The 15,278-nt window shown below is 45.8% G+C and overlaps 1 protein-coding gene across 7 annotated transcripts in view; it reads right to left on the reverse strand.

Annotated features, from left to right (window-relative positions):
- The window catches only part of TRAF3IP1 (TRAF3 interacting protein 1), an 80,441-nt gene that overhangs the window by 37,827 nt on the left and 27,336 nt on the right, over nucleotides 1-15,278 (reverse strand). For all 7 annotated transcript variants that reach the window (XM_074398768.1, XM_074398769.1, XM_074398767.1 and 4 more), the window contains 3 exons: nucleotides 10,987-11,110; nucleotides 10,731-10,764; nucleotides 8,320-8,396 (listed from right to left, as the gene is read on the reverse strand). In XM_074398768.1, the coding sequence (XP_074254869.1) occupies nucleotides 8,320-8,396; nucleotides 10,731-10,764; nucleotides 10,987-11,110 (235 nt within the window). The remainder of the gene's footprint in view (nucleotides 1-8,319; nucleotides 8,397-10,730; nucleotides 10,765-10,986; nucleotides 11,111-15,278) is intronic.

Here is a 15,278-nt window from a genome sequence, read left to right on the forward strand (position 1 = left end):
GAGCAGTCACAAAAACTTTAAATGGACTAAGAGAGAAGGAAATACACAAAAAAGAGGTACTCCAATAGAGTTATTTCAAAATGAAAAATTTAAATGAAAAGGATCTAAAATTCGTATTAATAATTAGATATAAAATAAAAAAGAAAAACTAAGGGAAGGTCATGTAAAAGGAGACTGAAAGATTAGCAGTAAGAAATATTTAAAGTGAGTGAACAGTCTTTGAAACTGCTGGCCATTAGCTTAAAGCATGTTCGTATGTAAAGCTTTAGAAAACATAAGAAACACTGTAATAAAATGGTTCTCTTGGTGGTTTTACAAAAACTTATTCATAAACCTGAAGAAAGAAAAAAATGCTGGCAGGAGCTAATATCTTACTATTAGCAAAGTTTATACTTCCTCTTGAAAAGAGAGCAAAAAAGTCAGAATAATGAAGAAAACGCTTGAAGCAATCTGATTCACATATTTATTCTATAATGTATTATTCAAGTCCATTAGTACAATAAGAAATGGCTTTTCTTCCAATGCAACTTCAAAGACAGGCTGGAGAGAGGCCCAGAGTACAAACATGTATTTCTTTAGCCCTGAAAATATTCCTCCAAAAAAAATAGAATGCATCAAGACTAAGGAAGGGCACAGCGCAATTTATGTGAAAAGCAGAGAAAACACCTGCTTTGAATTTTTTAATGAGACAGAGAGAAAAAAAGCAACTACTATGGTAGTATGTATAAATTAATAATGACGATAGATTCAGCATACATGCTTTGAGGATATATTCCTACATTTGCCTCTGTGAAGTCAACAAGGGTACGTGGCAGCCTAGACCTGAAGTATGTACAGAAGTAGGCAGTTTTGCAAGCAAGCACTTTGAAACACTTACAAACCTGACTACCAACTAGGCCATCATCAATTCCAAATAATCAATTTCATTATATTAGATATTATCATTAAAAAGAGTTTTAAAAATCTTCATGTGTAAAAAACTAAAAAACAAATCCCAGCTTGCCCATATGTTAAAATCGTAACAAAGCATTTCACATTAAAAATCAAGGACTTTGTCATATTCATTATCAAATTTAATATTCAAGGAATTTAGAAGTCAAGGATAAAGCACGCTTAAAAGGAGATGTACAAACTTAAATATGTTTAGGTTTAAAATGACAAAGACTAAAATTAAATGAGCTATGTGTTTTAATCAAGAAGCTAGGAAAAGTCGATGTCCACAGAAATTAAAAGGAAAAACAATGAGTAGAAATTTATAAAACAAAAGTGAATTACCTATAAAACTGAAAGCTGATTCTTTGCTAGAAAGTGTCTATTTAAATAGTTTTTTTTCAGAGTCTCATCAAGAAATAAAAACTTTTGGGAAGAAGGAAAAAAAAAGATATTTTTTAAATCATAAAGGATACTTCAAAAACATCTTTATGCCATGACTGTAAGATATGAATGAAATAAACAATTTCCTAGAGAAACACTGCAGAAGAGACAGCTGGTCAACCCTGTGTCTGATCTCTGCTTTGGCAAAGCTTCTGGCCACCGTGTGCAGCCCACATGTGAGACATGTGCTTGGTCCAGGAACCCTCGGCCTCTAGCCAGGGAGGCAGCCTCTTCCACTTACCCATGTGCCTTGCAAGCATTACCGTTTTCTGAGCATGGCAGGCACTGAGAAAATCTGACACATTCTAGTTTGTGATAATGGAATTCCTGATTTCTGGCTATGTCAATGGATGCCTAAAATAGAGATTTCACTTCACTGTCTCCTCTGTGACAAAGTTCTGGCCAGAATAATGTAAGTGGAAGTGGTGCACAAATTCCGGTAAATATCCTGAAGGAGGAGAGCAGGCCTTCTCCTTTCTCCATTTTCTCCCTCTTGCTGGAGGGAAGCTGAAGCTCTGCTGGCCTGTGAGGCACCCTGAGGAAAGGAGGTCACATCATGCTATGGAGGAATGAGGCGGAAGGCATTGGGGTCATTGCCACTGACGGCCACCTCCAGTCTGAACCATGAGATAAAACACTCTATACCCCATTTAAGCCACTAACATTTTGGATTTCTTTTGCTTGCAGGTAAATCTAAACCTAACTAATTCAAACAGTAATTACCAAAATAAACAAGAAAAAGCAGAAAAAATAGAATATAACCACTAAAGAATCTGACTTGGTTAAGAAAACAATTAGTTTGAGGGAACAGCTAATAACATTAAGACAGTGATACTAAGAAAAGAGTGAAAGAGGAGGAACCGGCAAAGGAGCAGAGAAGGGGGACTGGCCTGGCAAGAGGGCGCCAGAGGAGAGTGCTGTCCTGGAGGCCACGCCAAGGAGGCGCAGCAAGGATGGAGTGGCCAACAGCATCAAATGCTGTCGCTGGACGAGACATAATGGGCAGACAGAACAACGGAGAGGTCAGGAGACCCTGCCGAGGGCAACTCGGACGGATGAAATACTAGAGCCAGTGGCCTCCCTGGAATGGGGTTAGGACAGTGGGAAGAGGTGGATTGTAGACAGCAAAAGATAAGCAATTATTTTAAGGATTTTGCCCAAAAAACAGGCAAGGCAATAAAGTGGGAGTTACTGGTAAAAGTCAAGTCAAGAGAAGATCAATACAATTCCAGTCAAAATCACAAAATAGGATTTTTCACAGAACCACACAAACTGATCCTATAACTACATTAAGCCATAAAGTCTTAATCACAGCCAAGACAACCCGGAGAGTGGAGGAGGAGTGGAGGAGCATTTCAGAAGGCTTTCCCAAACAGAAAACAATAGTGCTGAAACACGGAGAAACACAGCAGAGCCCAGAAGCATGGGATGCCTGGGCTCCCCAGAGGTGGGAGGGAACAAAGGCAGGGGTAAGGAAGCCTAGGATGGCTAGCACGCAGCAGAAAACCACACTTCCAGACCAAGCAGAGACCTAGACGTGAAAAAGAAAACTTGCTATAAGAAAACTAGGGACTACCTTTACAACCAACATAGGACGGGTTTTCAGACAAAATAAAAAATGAAGTATAACTGCACCTTAAACTCTTGGCCAAACAAAAAGAAAAAAAAAGAAAAAGAAAAAGGCTATTTAAATTTTATATCAAAATACAGAAGTCTGGCCAGGTACAGTGGCTCACTTTGGGAGGCCAAGGCAGAAGGATCACTTGAGCCTAGGAGATCAAGACCAGCCTAAGAAACACAGCAAAACCCCACTACAAAAAACACAAAAATTAGCCAGGTGTGGTAGCATGCACCTGCAGTCCCAGCTACTTGGGAGGCTGAGTTGGGAGGATCACTTGAGCCTGGGAGGAAGAGGATGCAGTAAACTGAGATCCTTACCACTGCACTCCAGCCTAGGCAACAGAGCCAGACTCTGTCTCAAAAAAAATAAAAATTAAAAAAAAATAAAAACGTTTTTTAAATAAGAAGGCAAAGTCAGACAAGTGACAGATTGGAAAAATATTTACAACATGAAACGCAAGGGTTTAGGTGCCATTATATGTTATATATACAACCACAGGATAGATATTGAACATCAATAGCCATTAAGAAAATGCAAATTGCTGGCCAGGCTCATTGATTCACACCAATAATCCCTGCACTTTGGGAGGCCAAGGCAGGTGGATCACAAGGTCAACAGATCAAGACCATCCTGGCCAACATGGTGAAACCCCGTCTCTACTAAAAATACAAAAATTAGCTAGGCGTGGTGGTGGGTACCTGTAGTCATAGCTACTCGGGAGGCTGAGGCAGGAGAATCGCTTGAACCTGGGAGGCAGAGGTTGCATTGAGCCGAGATCGCACCACACTCTAGCCTGGCGACAGAGTAAGACTCCATCTCAAAAAAAAAATGCAAATTACGACCATGAAAAATTTCAAAGTTTGACCATATCTAGTGCTGATGAGGATGTGAAGGAACTGGAACTCTTACACACTGCTGGTAGGAATGCAAAATGATACAACGACTTTGCAACACAGTTTGACAATTTTTGTTTTGTTTCTTTGCAGTGACAGGGTCTCTATGCTGCACAGGCTGGTCTTAAAATCCTGGCTTCAAGTAATTCTCACACTTCAGCTCCCCAAAGGGCTGGGACTACAGATGTGAGCCACAGCAGCCAGCCCTACAGTCTGGCAGTTTTTACAAAGCACGTATTTACCACATGCCTCAGCAGTCCCACTCCTAGGTACAACAATGCTGACCCCCATCCATAGTTTCACTTCCTGCAGTTTCAGTAAATAAACAATTCATTTGTAAGTTTTAAATTGCATGCCATTCTGAGTAGTGTGATAAATCTTGCACAGTTCTAACAGGACATAAATCATCCCTTGGTCCAGTATACATACACACTGTACACACTATGTGCCTGTTAGTTATTTAGCAGCCCTCTCGGTTATCAGATGGTCTAGACTGTGGCAATATCCCAGTGCTTGGTAAAGCAACCCTTACTTTATTTAACTGTGGCCCCAAAGTACAAGAGAGTGATGCTGACATATTGTTAAAATGGTTCTGTTTAATATCGGTTATTGTCAATCTCTTACTGAACCTAATTCATAAATTAAACTTTGTCATCAGAATGCATCATGAAAAAACATGGTATATACAGGGTTTGGGACTATCCACAGCCTCAGGCATTCACTAGGGGTCTTGGAACACAAGCCCTGCAAATAAGAAGGGTGCTACTGTACTGACACAACATAATGAAAGCATCTGTTGATACAAAGACTTGAACATGAATGTTCACAGCAGCTTATAATATTTATAATAGTCCAAACTAGAAACAACTGAATATGTTCATCCACTGATAAAAGGATGGACACACTGTGGTATATCCACACAATGGAATACTACTTAGCAATAAAAAGGAATAAACTGGCCGGGTGCGGTGGCTCAAGCCTGTAATCCCAGCACTTTGGGAGGCCGAGGCGGGTGGATCACAAGGTCAAGAGATCGAGACCATCTTGGTCAACATGGTGAAACCCCGTCTCTACTAAAAATACAAAAAAAAATAGCTGGGCATGGTGGCGCGTGCCTGTAATCCCAGCTACTTAGGAGGCTGAGGCAGGAGAATTGCCTGAACCCGGGAGGCGGAGGTTGCGGTGAGCCGAGATCGCGCCATTGCACTCCAGCCTGGGTAACAAGAGCGAAACTCCGTCTCAAAAAAAAAAAAAAAAAAAAAAAAAAAGGAATAAACTATGGATACATGCTGTAACGACGCGGATACATCTCAGAATAATTTTGCTGAGTAAAAACAGCCACGCTGGGGGGGGGAAAAAAAAACTCAAAAGAGTGCACATCACATGATTCCACTTAAACACCAATCTTGGAAATGCAAACTATAAAGCACAGTGATTCAGGGCAGACGAGTGGCTGCTGGGGGATGGGGCATGGGGAAAGGGGAACACAGAGACAGGCTGGAGGGTGGGCTCACCAAGGGTACTTGACACTGGAGGGTGATGAGCATGTTGACTATCTTGACTGTGGCTGGCACAGATGTTTGGAAACAGTCGTTCTACTGGGAGAATACACTGGTACAGCCACTTTGAGGAGTGGCCTATCTGGTGAAACTAAAGATCTGTGTATTTCCTGGCACAGTACTTCTAAGCCTGGGCAGAGCCCCCAATGCTGAGATCAGTAAACTGCAGCCCACAGCCTAGACCTTGTTTTAGTAAAGTGTGTTTTATTGAGTGTAGCCGCACATGTGCATTTACATTGTCTAATGCTGCATTCATGCTACGTTGGCAGAGTTCAATAGCTGCAACAGAGAACATCTGGCTCAGAAAACCTAAAGTATTTACTATCTGTCCCTTCACAGAAAGTGGCCTGCTTCTTGCTGGAAGAGACACTGGCTCTTGAAAGCAACCTGCCTAACAGATCAACAATAAGATGACATTAGAAACTCACAAAACTTCACGATGTACATGCAAAGTAAAGATACACACCAAGTACATCCTAGGGACTGCCCTCAGGGGAACGGGACTGGGGCAGGGGAGCAAAAGGCTTTGGCTCTTCCTACATGTTTTCTTTTTAAGACAGTCTTGCTCTGTCATCCATGCCCGAGTGCAGTGGCACAATCACCACTTAATGCAACCAGTGCCTCCTGGGACCAAGCGATTCTCATGCTTCGGCCTCCTGAGTAGCTGAGACTACAAGTGCACACCAGTATGCCCAGCTAATTTTTGTATTTTTAGTAGAGAAGGGGTTTGGCCATGTTGGCCAGGCTGATCTCAAACTCATGTCCTCAAGTGATCCGCCCACCTTGGCTTCTCAAAATGCTGGGATTACAGGTGTAAGCCACCACGCCTGGCCACATTTTTATTTATTTAAAAAAAAAAAAAAAAAAAAAAAAGTAGCTGGGCGGGCATGGTGGCTCACGCCTGTAATCCTAGCACTTAGGGAGGCCGAGGCAGGTGGATCACGAGGTCAGATCAAGACCATCCTGGTCAACATGGTGAAACCCCGTCTCTACCAAAATACAAAAACTAGCTGGGTGTGGTGGCACATGCGTATAGTCCCAGCTACTCGGGAGGCTAAGGCAGAATTGCTTGAACCCAGGAGGCAGAGGTTGCAGTGAGCTGAGATCGCACCACTGCACTCCAGCCTGGCGACAGAGGAAGACTCCGTCTCAAAAAAATAAAGGTAACAAAAATGTTTTAAGAAGACCAACAAGTTAAAGTCTGATGTTTATCAATATCCTAAAGAAAATCACACAGACACTTGCTGATTCTCCCCTACCTAACTGCAACGTACATCACCCCTGACTTTGAAGTACTCACTAATTACTCTTTTTCAAAGCAGCAGATGTTCACAAAAAAAAGATATTTTTCCTTTTATCTTCTGAAGCCAAAAGATTTCTCAATCTTAAATAATTTACTCTTCCGAGGACACTTTGAAACACAATCCTAATATGCTCTGCATAAACATCATAGCTATAAAATTTAAACCAATGGATGCTTCAAAGGTGACCTCCACTAGGAGCCTGGAGGAACACATTCAAGGTTTTTGACTGGGTCTCAGAATCACCACCACGGACACCAGGACCACCCCTCATGCATATGGAAAGGGCTATGGGGTATTAACATTCAACAGAAAACAGGCTGTAGAAGGCATTTCTCCTCTCAGCAAGCAAACAGTGGTAATGTCAGCAAAGCCTCCTTCGACAACATTCCCAGTTATTATTGTTAAAAGGGCTCCCTCTACTGTTAAGTCTCAATTTTACAGTTCTCATTGGCTATTTCAAGCCCTAGCTTCATGACAAACTAGGACATGTTAAGCAGAATTATCTAAAACAACCATTAATTCAGCTGCGGAAAAATACATGTATGTGTGCATGTGTGTGTGTGCACACCCCCATATAGAAAACATTTTTAAACTGTTGAGTGATTAGGCTAACTATACAAAAAACTCCTGTTTAAAAGAACAAAATATATTCTTCCTCTTTAAAGCCACTGTAAGAGAAACCTGCCTGTGGCATTTGAGGCACAGCCCTCTGGCCCACAGGTGCTCGCCCCGATGACCTTGTGCCCAAGGAAAGGGCACTGGCTGGTAAGAGGCCATAGGTCCCAACAAAATCACATCGCACATGTATAAGGAGGACTGCAGGGAGCCAGGTATAATAGAACACACATTTAAAACCCAGCCTTAAAAACATGCGCAGCCTCTTACTTTGCAATCAGCCAGGGTCAAGCAGCCAGGCTCTCGGTCCGCAAACAGAACCTGGGAGAAGGGGTGGGCAAGGCTGGAAGGGGAGTCAGAAGTCAGAGCCCAACGGGCCTTTGGCTCTTGGCTCCTCAGCTTCCCAAGCAAGCCACTGCCGCCTCCCAAGACGGGGCTGTATACCAGGCCAGGGAAGCAGCCCCACACAGAGAGTCCCACACTTTATATCCTCCCAACTGGAAACAGGGAGGAATTATATATATTTTTTTCTTTCTGAGGCAGAATCTCACTCCGTCACCCAGGCTGGAGTGCAGTGGTATAATCTCAGCTCACTACGAACTCTACCTCTCAGGTTCAAGCGATTCTCCTGCCTCAGCCCCACAAGTAGCTGGGACTACAGGCATGCACCACCACACCCAGCTAGTTTTTGTATTTTTTGCAAAGACAGGGTTTCGCCATGTTGCCCAGGCTTGTCTTGAACTTCTGGGCTCAAGTAATCTACCTGCCCTGGCCTCCCAAAGTGTTGGGATTGCAGGCGTGAGCCACCGCACCTGGCCAGGAATAGCATTTAAACATGCAAACAGATATCACTAATAATGATAATTTTTGAAAGATGCTTCTAATTCTAAAAGTTTGTAAATGCATGAGACAGACTGCTAAAATGCCAGTGTTTACGGAAATCATTTCATTACCTTCTCCCCAGGTTTGAGTGACTGCTGCAATTTCTCATAATCTTTCTTAGTCTCCAAAATTTTTTTCACAAGTCCACCTGTTGAAAAATCAGTGATTTTATGTTAAAAGTTGATTCTAAATGGGTAGGATAATGGGAAAAACACTAAGTTTTTATCCTATCTCTTTTTAAACAGTTCCAAATCATCTTTACTTGTCAAGGAGATAGTATACAAGAGTGATATGACAGCTGGTGGTAGAAATTATAAAATTTCAAAGTGTTTCAGGGAAATAAGCTCCTTGAAAAGTAAAAAGCTTTAGAAATAAAACAGATTTTCTCTTTTCAAAGATTAAAAAGGGATGTAGATTGACAGCAAAATATATTGCCATCTATTAAGAACAGAAATAAGAATTATGAATTGCTTCTAAGTACTAACACTTCTTTTATATTGGGGCAAGAATATTCCATCTCTTTCAGAATTTACCCATGGGATAAAAATCCTATGAAAACTGTTTTGAAGTGTTTCACCCAGGCATGCATCAGCCTGGGACTGATTGAATAAAAAAGGTGCGTGCCCTTGGTGGAGGACCGTGTGGCTATGAAAAGTAATGGGGGAGGTTTCTCTGTACTGCTGCATCTACTGCCAAGTTAAAAAGAAGAGCAAGATGGAAACAAGTGTAGGAATCAGTAAACACACGTGCACATGCATATGCACTTATTTATTTATTTTTCAAATGTAAGTATAAGCCCTATTTTTCACTGTTACCTCCAGGGAGAGGGAGAGTAGAGGGTGGAGGAGACAGGGGTCAAAGCCCCACATTTCTGATTATACCTGGTTTTGTACCTCTGACCTTAAAACCATGTGAGCTATCTTACATTAAAAAGGTAAACACTCGTGCCTAAAGATTGAATGCAAAATGAAATAAACTTAGTGATATCCAATTGGCAAGCATGAGCTACTAGAGAAAAAATTGTTTCATAACTTTAAAACAGAGGACTTAACTGTACATCCCTAATAGGATATAGCCAACAAAGAGTCATACACATCTACCAAAAAAAAAAAAAAAAATCTATAGTTTCCAGCAATCCTGTTGTTGTTAAAAAACAGTGGTGGTGTTCTAAAACTGCTGTGTGAGCACATGAAGGATCGCAAAGCATGGGGATAGCTGCCGCTGCTGGAAGCCAAGCTTTTTGGCAAGACATGGAAGAGAGGCACATATAAAATCAAAGAACGCAGACAGAGCCCTGCACTCTTAAATCTGAATTGGAAATATCAGCACCAAGGCAGAATATACTTTCTTATTTTAAAAAACGATATTCCTGCTTTATGCAGTGAAAATGCCTGGAAACAAGAACCAACCCAGAGCAGTACACGGCCAGGTTCCTTGGAGAAATGAGGCAGTTATGGGGCAGAAACGCCTTGTCGTATGAGAAAACAAGGAAGCTACAAACTGTACTGGAATGTGTCTAAAGGTCCCCAGAAAATAGCTCCAAGAGGCTCCTCGAATCAAATACTGAGCAATCTAAACATTACTAAGAAACACTGAGAGGGGCTGAAATGAAACATGTCCCTGATGTTAAAAATCTGTGACTAGGCTAGGCACAGTGGCCCTCACCTGTATTCTCAGCATTTGGGAGGCCAAGGCAGGTTGATCACTTGAGGTTAGGAGTTTGAGACCACCCTGGCCAATGTGGCGAAACCCTGTCTCTACTAAAAATACAAAAATTGCCCAGGCATGGTGGCAGGCACCTGTAGTCCCAGCTACTTGTGAGGCTGAGGCACGAGAATCACTTGAACCTGGGAGGCAGAGATTGCAGTGAGCCAAGATCACATAATGGCACTCCAGCCTAGGCAAGAGTGAGACTTCGCCTCAAAAAAAAAAAGATTATATGAGATACCAAAAAAAAACCCAAACCAATAATCCCTCATTAGTCACCTGTGATGGGTGCCAGGAAACAAAGTCATATTGTGGGAAATAAAGGGAAAGCATTCAGCCTGCCTCTTCCACAGAAGCTGTGCTCCTGGATACTCAAACCCTGGTGCAGGGAGCAGGGCTTGCACTACTGAGTTGAGCAGCTAGTTGAGCAGCTAGAAAACAATAACATCCAGAACTCGACTTGGGAAGGGCCTCAGAGATCATCTACTCCCACAATCTAATCATACAGATGAGACAAGTCGTCATCTGCAGGACACTTCCCAGCGAGTTTGCAGCGTCCAGCAGTGCCCTCCTGCTCCTCTAAGGATAGGGAGCAGCAGCCATCGCCCTAGAGAATCCATGCCCACAGGGTCCTATGTACTGCCGGTGTGACCCCGCTGGTGTGACCCAGACCAGAACATGGCACACAACAGTCCCTTGCACTGGATCCTTTCCAAGCACACGTGGAGAAGGTGCGTGGGTGCGGACACGCGTGCACAGTTGGGCCAGGACTCACCATGCTTCTCCTCTTCTAGTTCCACTGCTGCTACCTGAGCAGAAAAGGAAGGGGAAAAAGAAGATTCAGGCTTGCTGAATTCTACAAATCACGCTGCTGTGGATCTCAAAAACGGAACAACAAAATTAACGAAAGTAGAAAACTAACTGAACAATTACAGGAAATTTTTGTCTACATAAATCTAAAAGCTACAGTATTAATCTCAATGTGGGCAAAAGATGATTATTAAAAAACTACCACATTTTGGTTAACTAACCATTTCAATTTCTGACATTTCAGAGAGCTGAGGGGCAGCTTCCACCACAAATTGATCATCCTCTTCATTGTCCGAGTTGTGTGACTCTATAATCACATTGGAGACGGTTTTACCACTCCCTGACCTAAATAAAAAGAAATTAAATTAGAAACGCTCTACCAGTCACACGTTTTCATCAATCCCAGGCATTTGAAACTGTCAGAGGTCAGCAGAGATGAAGCTAATCACCAACCATCTGAAGAACAGCATCTCAAGCGACCTGCTGAAGCTCAGATGGACTGTTTGCAAACAGTGTCCTCTCTAAGGCCTCCAGGCCTGAGTCCCTGTGAGCCTCACCCTCCACCCCAACCCAGCTCCCCTATGTCCCTGTGCTGCCCTGTGTGTGTGTGCCCCCTGGTACACCTGGCCTCCCGCCCCCAAAGCCTCATCATGCCCTCTACTGGATGAAGGCCCTCAGGGTCTCTACCTCTCCCCTGACCGTGCTCGCTTATTGCCCTGGGTCACAAACCTCAGGGTAGGCGCCACACTGGGGTCCCCATTGGCAGGGCTGCCCCGACACCTCTCTTCACACAGCCAGCTGGAGGCCCCTCGTTCAACTCCTAGTCAGGATGGCTGCCCTGTGTCCTGGCCAGCGCCTCTCCACCCAGGTCCCATCTTCTGGGCAAGTCAGCGTCCAACAGCCCGACCCTCCAGACCCGGACCTTGTCCTCCCTGGTGGTGACAGCCTTCACCCAAGGGCTCTCTCATGCTCTCCAGGGCCACCCACTAGAACTGCCCCACCTGCAGCTGCTCCACCCCTGCTCAGGCAGACCACTGTCAGCTCACTCTGCCCAATGTGAGCCCCAGACCCACTCACTCTACGGGCTTCCTGACGGCCCCTCCTGCCTTTGTTCCTTCCCTACGCACTCATGCTTGAACCAGTCCCCTAACTGCCCTGCCCGTTATCACACTGCTGCATGCATGCACACACATATGCACACGCACATGCACACATATGCGCACACATAGACACACACCCCAGACCCCTTCCTTGCTTCAGTGCCATGCACAAGGTCCAGAGGGAATCTAGACACTTGGGAACGAGCTCTTAAAATAAAACCCATTGCTGCAAACATCCTCAACTTCCTCAACAGGGTCCTTGAGACAAGAGGCTCATGGGAGGAGCAGCAGCTGCAGCTGAGGGCTGTGGGGAAGCCGTGTCCTGGAGAGCATGGTGAGACAGAGAGGGACTGCCAATCGGGACAGGCACGAGGGCGCAGGTGTTTGGGGGGTGGGATGTGGGCCACAGTGGGGACGCCAGCATGGCCCCTGCCCTGAGGTTTGTGACCCAGGGCAATAAGCACCACTGTGGTCCATTCAACAACCATCTGTGTGGCTCCTCCAGGACCAGTCTCACTTTGTACCTCGCTGCTCTTTCAGTACCAAAGGAAGCCCAAGCTCCCGTCTCCTCATCTCTCGCACTCGAGTGAAGGCAGCAGCGTGATAACGGGCAGGGCAGTTAGGGGACTGGTTCAAGCATGAGTGCGTAGGGAAGGAACAAAGGCAGGAGGGGCCGTCAGGAAGCCCGTAGAGTGAGTGGGTCTGGGGCTCACATTGGGCAGAGTGAGCTGACAGTGGTCTGCCTGAGCAGGAGTGGAGCAGCTGCAGGTGGGGCAGTTCTAGTGGGTGGCCCTGGAGAGCATGAGAGAGCCCTTGGGTGAAGGCTGCCACCACCAGGGAGGACAAGGTCCGGGTCTGGAGGGTCGGGCTGTTGGACGCTGACTTGCCCAGAAGATGGGACCTGGGTGGAGAGGAGTGTGTCCGTGGCGCTGGGCAGGACACAGGGCCCACATCCCACCCCTCCAACACCTGCACCTCCCGTGCCTGCCCTGATCGGCAGCTCTTCTCCTTCCCAACTGGCTCCAGGACGTGGCTTCCCCAAGGCCCCTCAGCTGCAGCTCCACTCCTCCCACAAGTCTTTTGTCACAGGCCCAGAGGCAAGGTCAGTAATTTCCTTATGCTTGCTGTGTCTTCCAGATCATTCTCACTAAAAACTGCCAACTTTAAATCTTGTCACTGTCGACCCCATCGTTGCTGCCATCAGCTGCCAACCCCTGGTCCCACCCGGTCCTCCTGGACCCGCCACTCTCACCAACACTGCTCCTGTCTTAACTTGTGATTTCAAGCATTGAGAAATGATCTTTCCCAAATCTGGCCTTGGGTCCCTGAACCCTCTTGGAATGATCCCACTTCCCGCACTCGACACCCATTCCCAGGCTGACCCCTGTCACTACCACTATCTCAAAGCCCCAATCTCAAATCCAAGAACCCCACTCCTGTACCACCACCACCCATCGTTCCAGCTCACGGCCCTAGGACCCGACTCCAACAGTCCTTCCACCCATCCAGCACCTTCAGTCTCTCAATCCTACCACCTCCTCCTGACCTTCCCCCACGAGGGCTCCTCCCCCACTCACTGGCATAAATCCCACATCAGTCATGACCGTGGCACTTCCACATACTCTGACTCCTTCCCTCCTCTCTCTGGTGCACTTGCTTGGCACAGCCGAGCACTGTGATAATGGGGCAGCCTGTTTAATCTAGCCTTTGCCCCATGCCTGCACCGTGCAACTGACCTCAGCTGCACAACAGGCCCCGCCACACCAACTCCCATCTCTTTACACCCAAGTGCAGCAGATGCACGGAAGTCAGCTCTCAGTCACAGCCTCCACCCAGGACCCGTCCTCCTTTGTGGTGGGGGCCATCCTGTGCACTGCAGGGGGTTCAGCAACAGCCCTGCCCTAACTCCCTGCCTCATCAGAACACTAGAAATGTCTCCAGACCAAGGCCCAGTGTCCTCAGAGGGGGGTCACCGTGGAGGAAAACCTCTGCTCCAGTCTCTTCACTAGCCAACTCTTGTGCCAGGTACTTCACCCAGCTCCTCTCTCCTCTGACACTCCTCTTCCCCCAGACTCTCTTACAGCTCATGAGAAAAATACGTGGCAGAGAGTCACCTTAAGAATCTGCACCACACCATGTGCCAGCTCCACCTCTGCGCCCGTTCCCACACCCATGCCGGGACTCTGCTCCACCAGACCCCTGCCCTGCCCCACGTCCCCTACATCATCAATGTCCCCTCTCCACTGGATCGTTCCCATCATCAGAAAAATAATAACTCCCCTTGACACTGCCTTTCCCTCTTTCTAGTCTTATTCCTTCACTTCTCTTTGTAACAAAAGACTCCTGGAAAACCACATCTACTCCTGCTGCCTCCAATTCCTGCCTCTTATTTTATCTGAAACCCACTCTGATCCATCCTGTCTTGTTTATCTTTATATTGCTTATGACATTTTTTTTTTTTTGAGACAGTCTCACTCTGTCACCCAGGCTGGAGTACAGCCACGCAATCTCAGCTCATTACATCCTCCACCTCCTGGGTTCAAGTGATTCTCCTGTCTCAGCCTCTTGAGTAGCTGGGCCTACAAGCACAGGCCACCAGGCCCAGCTAATTTTTGTATTGTTATTAGAGATGGGAGTTTCACCACGTTGACCAGGCTGGTCTCAAACTCCCTGACCTCAAGCGATCTGCCTGCCTCGGCCTCCCAAAATGCTGAAATTGCAGGTGTGAGCCACCACACCCAGCCTGCCTATAACATTTTGACCATCTTCTATTTTTCATTTTTTGCAATTAAGCCCCTAAATTTTCCCCTACTTTTTCCTCAGCATTGTTTTCATGCTTAGAAAGTCTTCAGTCTAGAGTCCAGGCACGGTGGCTCATGCCTGTAATCCCAGCACTTTGGGAGGTTGAGGCAGGCGGATCACGAGGTTAAGAAATTGAGACCATCCTGGCCAACATCGTGAAACCTCGTCTCTAATAAAAATACAAAAATTAGCTGGGCATGGTGGGGCATGCCTGTAGTCCCAGCTACTCAGGAGGCTGAGACAGGAGAATCGCCTGAACCCAGGAGGCAGAGGCTGCAGTGATCTAAAATTGCACCACTGTACTTCAGCTTGGCATCAGAGTAAAACTCCGTCTCAGGAAAAAAAAGAAAAGAAGCAAGTCTTCAACCCAGAGATCAGAGAAATGCAGTCCAACACTTTCCCATGGATGTTAAGATTTAATTTTACATGGATGCGGGGCTTTCCTCTTTCATCCATCTGCTAGGTCTGTTGGCCTATGGTGTGAGGCAAGGGCCTACCTCATTTTTCATTCCTCGACACCAAGTTTCCAGCACCATCTGCGGCCTCCCTCTCCCACCCCTCAGTGGAGGCACTGTGCCCATGGAGAACACACTATGTGACCGGAACTGCCC

The sequence above is a fragment of the Saimiri boliviensis genome, chromosome 5 (genome assembly GCF_048565385.1).
Source record: "Saimiri boliviensis isolate mSaiBol1 chromosome 5, mSaiBol1.pri, whole genome shotgun sequence".
Classification (NCBI taxonomy): domain Eukaryota; kingdom Metazoa; phylum Chordata; class Mammalia; order Primates; family Cebidae; genus Saimiri; species Saimiri boliviensis.